This window comes from Chenopodium quinoa, unplaced genomic scaffold, assembly GCF_001683475.1.
Source record: "Chenopodium quinoa cultivar QQ74 unplaced genomic scaffold, ASM168347v1, whole genome shotgun sequence".
Taxonomy (NCBI): domain Eukaryota; kingdom Viridiplantae; phylum Streptophyta; class Magnoliopsida; order Caryophyllales; family Amaranthaceae; genus Chenopodium; species Chenopodium quinoa.
The window spans coordinates 1889530-1899539 of NW_018742483.1; the positions used below are offsets into that span (position 1 = coordinate 1889530).

The window sequence follows — 10010 nt, forward strand, 5'->3', positions numbered from 1 at the left end:
TCATTTTTAGAGGAATTAAAATACTAAGATAAATACTACTACTTTGTATACATAAGAGCATGTTTGCTTGGAGTGTTTTTTGATTGGAAACATATTCAAATAAACCATTAACGTTACCAAGTGTTTAGTTTGAAGGTTTGGGTAACAATTACCCTTAGGTAATGGTTTCCACCATTTGTTACCTCTCTAAAACCTAAGGTAATAATTATCCTTATGGGGTGTTTGGCAAATGGGAATTGAGGGTGGGATTGGGAATTTTAATCCCAATTGAAAAAATAAGTCTTGTTTGTTTGGTGGGAATGGGAATAAAAAGGGATTTGAGAATGAGAATATTTAGGAGTAATTCCCACCATTTTATTACCTAGGGAAGGTAGGTAATAAATGGATGGGAATGGGAATAGGGGGAAAATGACATTTTTGCCATTAATGAAAAGAATGAAATAATAATCTTAGTAAGGGTATTTTGGTAAAATTGTTATTTATTCCTTATATATTCTCACCCACTATCCAACCAAGGTATTGGCATATTTTCGTGTACTCCCATCAATTAATTCTCAATCTCATTCCCACATTTTAATCCTCAAACTCTCATTCCTACAATCCAAACGCCCCATTACTCTCCTCAAACAAAAATAAAGGAAGATAGGTTTAAATGAATCATTTCCATGATTAAACCAAACAAATGGAAAGGTAAGAGTTAAATGATTCCTTTTTTCCCACTTATTTGTTTCTTTTCCACTTCATTTTCATTAGTCATACCAAACGCCCGCTAAGTAGTAGAACCACTTAAGTTATCTAAGACTAAAAGTTTTATAACGGCATATACTAGCAGTAGGTAAGATGGATAACAAGATGACTTATAATGGGAGGAGAGACTGACTCTGTCAGGTTGGTGTTGGTATTAGAGCAATGACAAAAGTGATGAAGAGCGATATGCTTCAAACAGGTGAAAGGGAAATGAGACTTGGATCTGTGAGACAACTTAATGGGGATGAAACATGTGCTGTGTGACGAGTTCTTTTGCTAGGGAGAGCTATCTTGCTGCTAAGGAAGACGTTCAGGGAAAGCTTCATCTTGCACCTTTCCTTGCTGGACATGACTGCAAGATTCTTACTCCGCCTCTTCCTCTAACTGCACCTCGCAAGGGCAGTGGCCAGCTTATCTAGAAAGGTTTTTAGCTACTAGTGGGAGCCTTCCGGCTTTTCATCTCAGACACTTTTGTGCTACTAGCTTCTTAATCATTTCATTTGGGCTGATACCTTAAAATGTTTTGTATGTTTGGATACTTAAAGCTGCAATCTATTTTTTAAATTCTGGAAGAAATCCAGTTAGTATTAGATATCCAGTTGCTGTATGTTCTTTTAAAAAAATAGAGTAAAAAACAAACCAATGATCCAGGACGACTAAAGCCTTCAATTATATCAACCATCTACTAAAAGACTGACTTGTGATATCAAAGTTAACATAGTTTCAGTCTTGGACAACAAGGGTCAGCACAATGCACCAACATTTAACATGGAAGACGTACAGCATGCACGAGATTAACAATTTCCAGTCCCAAATTACTCTAGAAACAAGAGACTGAGCAATACAGACTGATTCCCCCATAGCATCAAAACAAAGCCAGAATAACAAGAGCAATGATACAAGCTAAAATAACTTTCAAATTCAAATAAAACATTGACAAAGGCATTGAAATTTAAAGGTATGGTAAGTTGGACAAATTAGGGTGGAACATCTTTGCCCATCCCACAATCTCAGAAGATTGCAGAGCCATAAATCAATGAAAGAGTGGATCAAACTAGCAACACTTGATTGATGTAAACAGAAGTACGATGGGGTATTCATGGTTATGACAACTGTAAAACCTTCAAGCATAGAACAAAAATTCTAGAACCAATGTGACCCAACAGTACAAAGAACACTAATAAATCGTCAAAAAAAGCTCTTTTTCACTACAAAATCCAATTTAACCCTAGCGGGATAACAACTATTAAGATAGACAAAGGTTTAGCATTAAAGAAAAAAACAAAGGTTTAAGCAGATAGATTTTGGGCCTTGTTGAGGATAACTCCCTCATATTTGACCTGGAACCACTTCATGGCATCATCCTTGGTAACTCTGTGCTGGATTCCAACACGGGCCTTGCACCTTCTGCGACGAGCAACACGGTAACCAGGACGCTCTAGGACAACATAGAAGTCCATACCATAAATACCAGTAGAGGGATCGTACCTGAAAGGGGAAAAATCAGGAACTAAGTTCAACTTAATCTATATCAATAAAGGCCCTTTCATAAGAAAATATTGCTTTAGCCTTACGATATCCATTTTTAAGGCGAACCTTGCATAATGAACAGCAAAAATACATACAAAAAAAAAGACAGCCGCATGACTCTAAACTACAATGGTAACATTACATATTTAGGTTTTATATCAGGGTCAAGTAGCTGCAGCAAAATCAAACATTTTGAAGATAGTAATAGAATACTAAATTCTAACCAACCAAGACAACAACTTGAAACAGCAACACTGCCAAGGATGACAATATAACAAAGCTAAAAGACAAGTTACTAAGTTACTAACTAGTAGTATGTATCCATAAAGGCCTACGTAACAATGTGCAACGACAGTACGACACTAACAACAGATGATCGAATAATAAATCAAATAGTCATGATCACTTACTTGATTCCAAGATCAATGTGCTCTTGAATACCAAAACCAAAGCATCCAGTCTCACTGAAGTTTCTCCTCAACAACTCGTATTCCTTAACCTTCAAACCACTTTCAAGCAACTGCATTGCCTTGTCACCTCTAACAGTCACGTGACAAGCAATCTTTTCATTACGTCTGATTCCAAAAGATCGGACAGTGTATCTGGCTGTTAATCATAAACAAACAACTATGAACAAAATCCACGACTAATCTTTTCAACAAAATCATTAAAATTATCATGAAACAGTGAAACACTCTTAAAAATAACGTTTTAATATGATCAACTGTAATTAAAACAACAAAAGACATCAAGACACACATGCATTACTCTGTAAATTAACACAACATATTTATGGTGTAAAACCAACATCTCTTAGAAATCTACTACAACTAACACGTTCAACAGCATGTAAACCAACATATTTCCATTACAAACACTCCTACAAAGTTTATAATATTTAGTAGTGATCTAAGCTCGACAAACACAAAACCCAAAAATAAAAGACATTCATAAAATACAATTGGAAATTAAAAATCCTAAATTGCACATTAAAACAATTCACTAGCACAACCTAACAGAAATTTCATTATATTTTCACGCAAATTATAAACAATCAGAAAGTAATTATAAATCTACAACATTTATCAATACAAATAGCACTTGAAGCACAGAAATACAATACAAAGTATTAACCAAAAATCAAAATCACAATACACAACCACAACAGTCAAACAATCATATAACATTACAAAAACAACTAATTAAACCTTATAATTTATACCTTTGGAGTAAACTGGGGTTTGACCGCTGAGTTGTTCCAACACCTAGAAAAACAACAATGATCTAGGATTCAAAACATATTCATAATTATCGGCATTATTCAACCTAAATATATAGAAACAAAATTTGGCTTATTATACCTTAGCAGCTCTGGTAAGACGATCACCACTTTCACCAACAGAGATGTTGAGAACAAGCTTTTGGACCTTGATGTCCCTCATGGGGTTCGATAACTTCTTCTCCGGCGCCTGAATTTGATTAAATTAAACATAAATAAAACCCTAAATCCAATTTATAACAATGCTTAAAACCCTAGGTTTTGTCAAAATTAAAGCTTGAAAGCCCTTGGACCCACTTAAATCAGAGATTCATAAACCTAAATCAACCATGATTTGAGCTTTTAAAACCCTGAAATCCATTAACAAAGATTTAAACCCTAGATTTTATCAAATTCAGAGATTAAAACGCCAAGAACCCACTTAAATCAGAGCTTAAAAACTTAAATCCATCAAAGCTAGAGCAAAAAAAAAACTGCATAATCCACAAAATTCATAGAATACATTGAAATCGACAGAATAGAGCGAGATAGTGAAATGAGAGAGGAGAGAGAAAATCACCATTAGAGAAAAACTGGAGCAGCAGCCGACGGATGGAGAGAGAGGAAGCGTTAGAGTGAAATGTGGGAATGAAATAAAAACCCTAAAATAGAGCGGAGGCCAAGCTAGGGTTTTTATGTTGATGATGTTTATGTTTGATGGGTTTTTAATCTTATGATGGACTGGGCTTATATCATTGAATTTTCTTTTTTAGAGGTTGGGTTTTGGTTATTAGCGGCCCAATTCGTTTGTAGATTTTTTTTTTTTTCCCGAAAGAAACTCATTGTACTTTTTTTTTTTGGGTAGGTTGACTAAGGGCCTATTTTGATTAAAGTAGATGCCTATTCGTAGATGACTAAGGGCCTATTTTGGTTAATTGAACTGAGTTGAGCTTATTGATCGTATGTTAGTCAAACAGCGCACATAAATATAAGAAAAATAAAGTAGATGCCTATTTTTAGGGCAGGTGCAATCTCCTTTAGGTTAGATTTGTACTTTCATTCCCGAATATTCAGTCATGATTGCAAAACACTATGGAGTTAACGATCTCATAGATCGTGAATGGGTGTAACCTTCACCTTGTGAACGGTTTACAAGTTCCTAAAACTTGTTGGCGACTCTTTTGCTCTAGTTTCCTTCCCTTTGGACGCCACCATACTTAAGTCTATGATCACAGTGAGGCTCAAGTGTGAGATGCTTGAAATAATTCAATACATTACTGTATAATTTTTGCTTGTTGTTTTTAAAAAAAATTATTTTATTTGTAAATTATTTTGTTTAATGGATTGTAATTTTGTATAATGAATTTTTATAAAGTTAAGCAATGAAACTCACGTGAAAGTGATTAAACTATGAAAGACGACAAGATTATGTAGAAACAAAATAGTTGGTAAATTTATAATCCGGGTACCCTATGACCCGACACAAGAAATTTGGGGTACCAAAAATTGGGTACCCGATGTTCTCGGGTCGGGACATAGTGATTTTCAAACTACCCAAAGATTTGGGTATCCGAAAACTCGGGTACCCTAATATAAACACCCCTACCGACAACACTACCTAACCGCCACCAAAACTACCACACAACCCAACCACATCCAAAAATTGCCCACTCCCACCCAAAAAAACCCACCCACACCCAAAACGACTAGACCCGCCACAAAATCTATCCAAAAAACTCACCCTTAAAATCACCATACCCACCACAAAAACCATCCAAAAAACCCTAAACCCCTAAACATCCCATAAATAAACCCCCAAACATTTTTTCTTTTAAAACAAGCAATTAGATCTAAAAAAATTTTAAATAAAGAAAGAAAGAGAGAAGATAATCGGCAGCGGCGGCAGAGGGGAGGAGTTGCAGCCGAGGCAAAAGAAGGCGAAGGAATCTTGGGGGCCAAATTGGTGGTGGCAAGGAGAAGGGCAAGAATGAAGGGGTAGTGGTGGTTGTAGAAGAGCCCAAGGGGGTAGTGGTGAGTAAGGTTGTTTTATTTTCTAAGTAAAACAAACAACTATGCAAAAATAAGGGATTGATTTTCCCTTCTCTTTCTTTTCCTTTGTTGATTTTATTTTCTGGGTTGATTTAAATTTTCGTGATTTGATGGGTTTAATTTTCGTGATTTCTGGGTTTTTTTATTATTATTATTTCCTGGGTTGATTTTATTTTTCGTGATTTTCGGGGTTTTTTTTCATGATTTATGGTTTTTTTTTGAGTTCGTGAATCATGGAGGTTTTTTAGTTTATTGTGAGTTTTATTAATTTCGGTGTTTTAATTGATGCAGGTGAAGAATCAAGGTGTTGATTTTGGAATTTTAATTTCGATGTTGTAATTTTTTTTCTTTGATGTTGTAATTTTTATTTTTGATTTTGATGTTGTAATTTATTTTATTTTTTTGTATTGTAAAATAACAATTTAATGATGAATATATTTCTGATTATATTTCATATTCAATTATTCTTTTTAATGGTGTTTTGCTTATATTTTTTGAGATAAAGCCGCGAATTCTCTGATTATATGTCAAGTGTAAAAAGCAAACTAAAAAAAATACATGAAATGGCACCGGTTAACTAGTGTCAATTGACTTTAATACAAAAAAAAAAGTTATGGCACTGGTTTAACCGGTGCCAAAAATCAATTATAGCATCAGTTAACCGGTGCCAATATTAGATATTGCCATCGTTTTTGAACCGGTGGCATTTGTTGGATGAATTGGCACCCCCAAATTGTCAACGGTTCAAAACTGGTGCCTTATGGGGGTTTTGAACCGGTGCCAAATTGAGTTTTTCTACTAGTGAATACTTCAATCTCTTTTCAAGCATCTCGGATAAAATAGAATCCATGCATCGTTGAATAGGTGAAGCAGCATTGCATAACCCGAATGGCATTCTTCGATATGCAAATGTTCCATATGGACATGTGAAAGTTGTTTTCTCTTGGTCACTTGGATGGATAGGGATTTGGAAAAATCATGAGTACCCATCCAAGAAACAAAAGAAAGCATGGTGAGAAAGTCTTTCCAACATTTGGTTCATATATGAATGGGAGAGGAAAATGGTCCTTCTTTGTATTTTTGTTCAATCTCCTATAATCAATACGCATTCTTCCCCCGGTCACCGTCCGGGTGGAGATTTCCTCTCCTCCTTCATTTTTGATGATGGTTATTCCATCCTTTTTTGGAACTACATGAACCGAACTAACCCACCACTTGCTATCGGAGATAGCATAAATGATGTCCGTTTCACGTAGTTTCAAAATCTCTTTTTTGACAACCTCTTGGAGGTTGGGGTTCAACCTCCTTTGAGGTTTAATGGAGGTGGATTGATCACCTTCAAGATGAATACGATGCATGCACAAATAAGGGCTAATACCCTTGATTTCATCAATGCTATACCCTATCACATCTTTATATTTTCTCAAAAAATCAAGCAATTTTTCCAAATGAAGTCCATCAAGAGTAGCATTGACAATAATAGGGTATTTTCCCTCATTATCAAGATAAGCATATTTCAAAGAAGGGGGAAGGGGCTTGAGGTCTACTTTGGGAGGAGGCTTAGAACTCTCCTCTAATTTCTCCTCTTTATGCTCAAGCTCGATCTCCACTTGTTGTTCAACCTCTTCCTCCTTTGAGGTTTCTTTCATAGCCATGACAAACTCTCTTGCCTCTTGAGAGTGGAACTCTTCCTTGCATATAAAAGCTTCAATCATTGGATACTGAGGCCTCATTATTACCCTCCCCAAGCGATCTAAATCCTCATTAACAACATCAACTCAATATCATTTCTCAACCATGGGGGTCTTGAGTTACTTGGAGAACTCAAAGACAATCTTCTCATCGGCCACCTCACATGTAATAGTATTGTTCTTGCAATTGATGACCGTCCCCAAGGTTTTAAGAGCTTCACGACCCAAGATCAAAGGAGTATCAACATCTTCCTCGATATCCATCACTACAAAATCACATGGCACATATATATGCCCAACTTGAATAGGAACATCTTCAAGTTTACCACAAGGAAGTTTGACCGAGCGGTCGGCTAGTTGAATTGTTTTTCTCGTGGGAATCATTTCAATATTGAGTTTCTGTGCAATGGAGAGGGGAATTAAGCTAACACTCGCTTCTCAATCCGCCAAGGCACCCCTAGGTTCCATGTTACCGATCTTAATCGGTAAAGTAAAGCTTCCCGGGTCCTTCTCTTTCTTTAGCATCTTGTGTTGAAAGAGTGCACTAACTTGATGAGGGAGGGTAATGAGCTCATCATTGAGATTTCTCTTGTTGGTTAAGATGTCCTTGAGAAATTTGGAGTAAGAAGGCATTTGGGTAACAACCTCGATGAAAGGGAGACTTATGTGTAAGTTCTTCATTACACTAAGGAATTTTGAGAATTTATAATTCAACTTTCTCTCCGTAAGCCTCCCAGGAAAAGGAACCGGCTCATCTAGATTCCTAGTCTCACTAGGTCTTAAAATTGTTTTCTCATCATTAGGCTTATTCTTCTCCACATTCTCTTCTTTCCCAACAACCTTGTCTTCTTTAACTCTTTTCTCCACCCTCACACCTTCTTCTACTCCTTCTTTAGTCCCTTGATAGGATTTGCCCGGTCTCAATGTAATTGCCTTGCAAGAATCGGGTTTTAGTTGTGAGAGGGGTTAGGTTGTGGTTGCTCGGGTAAAGTAGAAGGTGAGTTGAAATGTACTCTCTCGGCCAATTGGGCTAATTGTGACTCAACCATCTTGTTATTAGCTTTGACCTCTTGCATTTGTTGATTCATGGCTTGGAGTTGATGAAGAATTTGGGTTTGTGTGGAATCGGATTGAGATACTTGATCTTGATTTCTTTGAGACCCTTGATTTTGGTTGTTGTATTGGTTTTGGTTGGTTCTTGGGTAGTTACCCCTTGGGTTTTGGTTTTGAGGTGGAGGTGGGTTTTGATATTAAGGGTTAGAATTGTATGATGGTTGAGCTTGTTGCCCCCATTGTTGCGGTTAAGGTGCAAATCCGAGTAGTTGTTGTCTCCAAGCTACTCCTCTGCCACTTCCCCTAAATACATCTTGCCTTGTGTTATAAGTCGCAACGTGTTCGCGTGGTTTATACCACCACAATTTTGACATGAGAAAAAATTGACTTGAGAAGAGCTTTCCCCACTATTAACACTTGTGTTCAACTTTGCAAGCCCCTTGGTCAAAGCTCAATTTGATGTTGCAATTAATCAACCTTCTCTAATTCATACATCCCACCTTTCTTCGGTGCATTCCTCCTTCTACTACCCCAAGAGTAGTTCTTCGCCACTTCTTCATCGTCGCTTCAACTTGGTTTTGGGAGATCTTAATCAATTGTCCACCCGCCCCTGCATCCCCAAGTAAGCTCTAGACATAGGTTCCAATCCATCATAGAAGAATCACATGAGCAAGCTTTGATTGTATTCATGATGAGGACATGCTTGTACCAATTCCTTGAACCTTTCCCAAGCTTCACTAAGACTCTTACCGTTTCTTGTTCAAACGATACAATCTTCCTCCTCATATCAACGGTCTTTTCCTCGAAAATGAACCTCTTCAAGAATGTCTTGACTATCTCTCTCCATGTTGTGAGAGACTTTGGCCTCACTTGCTTGAGCCACTTCTTAACTCTACTCGAAAGAGATTGTCAAAATAGATGCATTCGGATGTACTCTTAAGACACTTGATTGGTTTGAATCATGGCACATAGCTCAAGGAATCTATCAAGGTGCTCAATGAGATCTTCACTTTGAAAACTCGACCATTTCTCCCCTTGTATCATCCTTGTGTATTGGGGATGAATGGTTTGAATGTATTTTGAATTAGCTATCAACATTTGAAATTTATAATTGGTTATCAGCATTTGAAATTCCAAAATTGAAATGAAGCATTTAGAATTCTATGTGTTGTTTGGTAACAATGGTCTATCATTTGGCAAGCTGACACTTACCCCAATATTAGAGCTTTTCTTTGGCAGCTAGCCTATGATAGACTCCCCACCAAATCAAACCTCCACCTGAGAAGATTATCAACCTCAAATTCTTGCCCTTTTTGCCCAAACACACCAGAAAACTCCTTTCATCTCTTTATTTCTTGCCCAAGAGCCCATGAACTGTGGCAGCTCCTGGATGATCCTAACCATTGCCTATACACTCACCCCTCCCCATTCCAAGATTGGATGGAAAAAAAACTTATCTGCAAAGCTCCTTGTCCAAAATGGTGTACCTTGGAAGATTATTTTTACCTTTGCCCTATGGGGCATTTGGATGAGAAGAAATAAATGGATTTTCAGCAACCTAAACCTCCCTTCTCAAAAGTCTAAAACCCAATGCCTATGGGTTGCCTCTGAATGGTTTTACTCAACAAAAAACCACCAGACTACAAAGCCTGTTGCAAAAGCTTGAGTTCCTCCCCCCTTCT

At 37.0% G+C, this 10010-nt stretch overlaps 1 protein-coding gene across 1 annotated transcript; it reads right to left on the reverse strand.

Annotated features, from left to right (window-relative positions):
• Positions 1–1792: 1792 nt before the first annotated feature.
• LOC110719123 (60S ribosomal protein L11-1) lies at positions 1793–4229 on the reverse strand. Its single transcript, XM_021898026.1, has 5 exons — positions 4116–4229; positions 3639–3746; positions 3500–3542; positions 2688–2883; positions 1793–2235 (listed from the first exon to the last, which is right to left on the reverse strand). Exons 1-5 carry the CDS (start codon positions 4116–4118, stop codon positions 2037–2039), a joined length of 549 nt encoding a protein of 182 aa, XP_021753718.1. The 5' UTR covers positions 4119–4229; the 3' UTR covers positions 1793–2036.
• Between the last annotated feature and the right edge of the window lie 5781 nt (positions 4230–10010).

Excerpts from the sequence above, each read along its gene's own strand:
- LOC110719123 (XM_021898026.1), bottom strand. Across the intron at positions 3,543-3,638 it reads GTCTTACCAGAGCTGCTAAG|GTGTTGGAACAACTCAGCGG; the intron begins GTATAATAAGCC and ends TTGTTTTTCTAG. Across the intron at positions 2,884-3,499 it reads AACCCCAGTTTACTCCAAAG|CCAGATACACTGTCCGATCT; the intron begins GTATAAATTATA and ends TATGATTAACAG.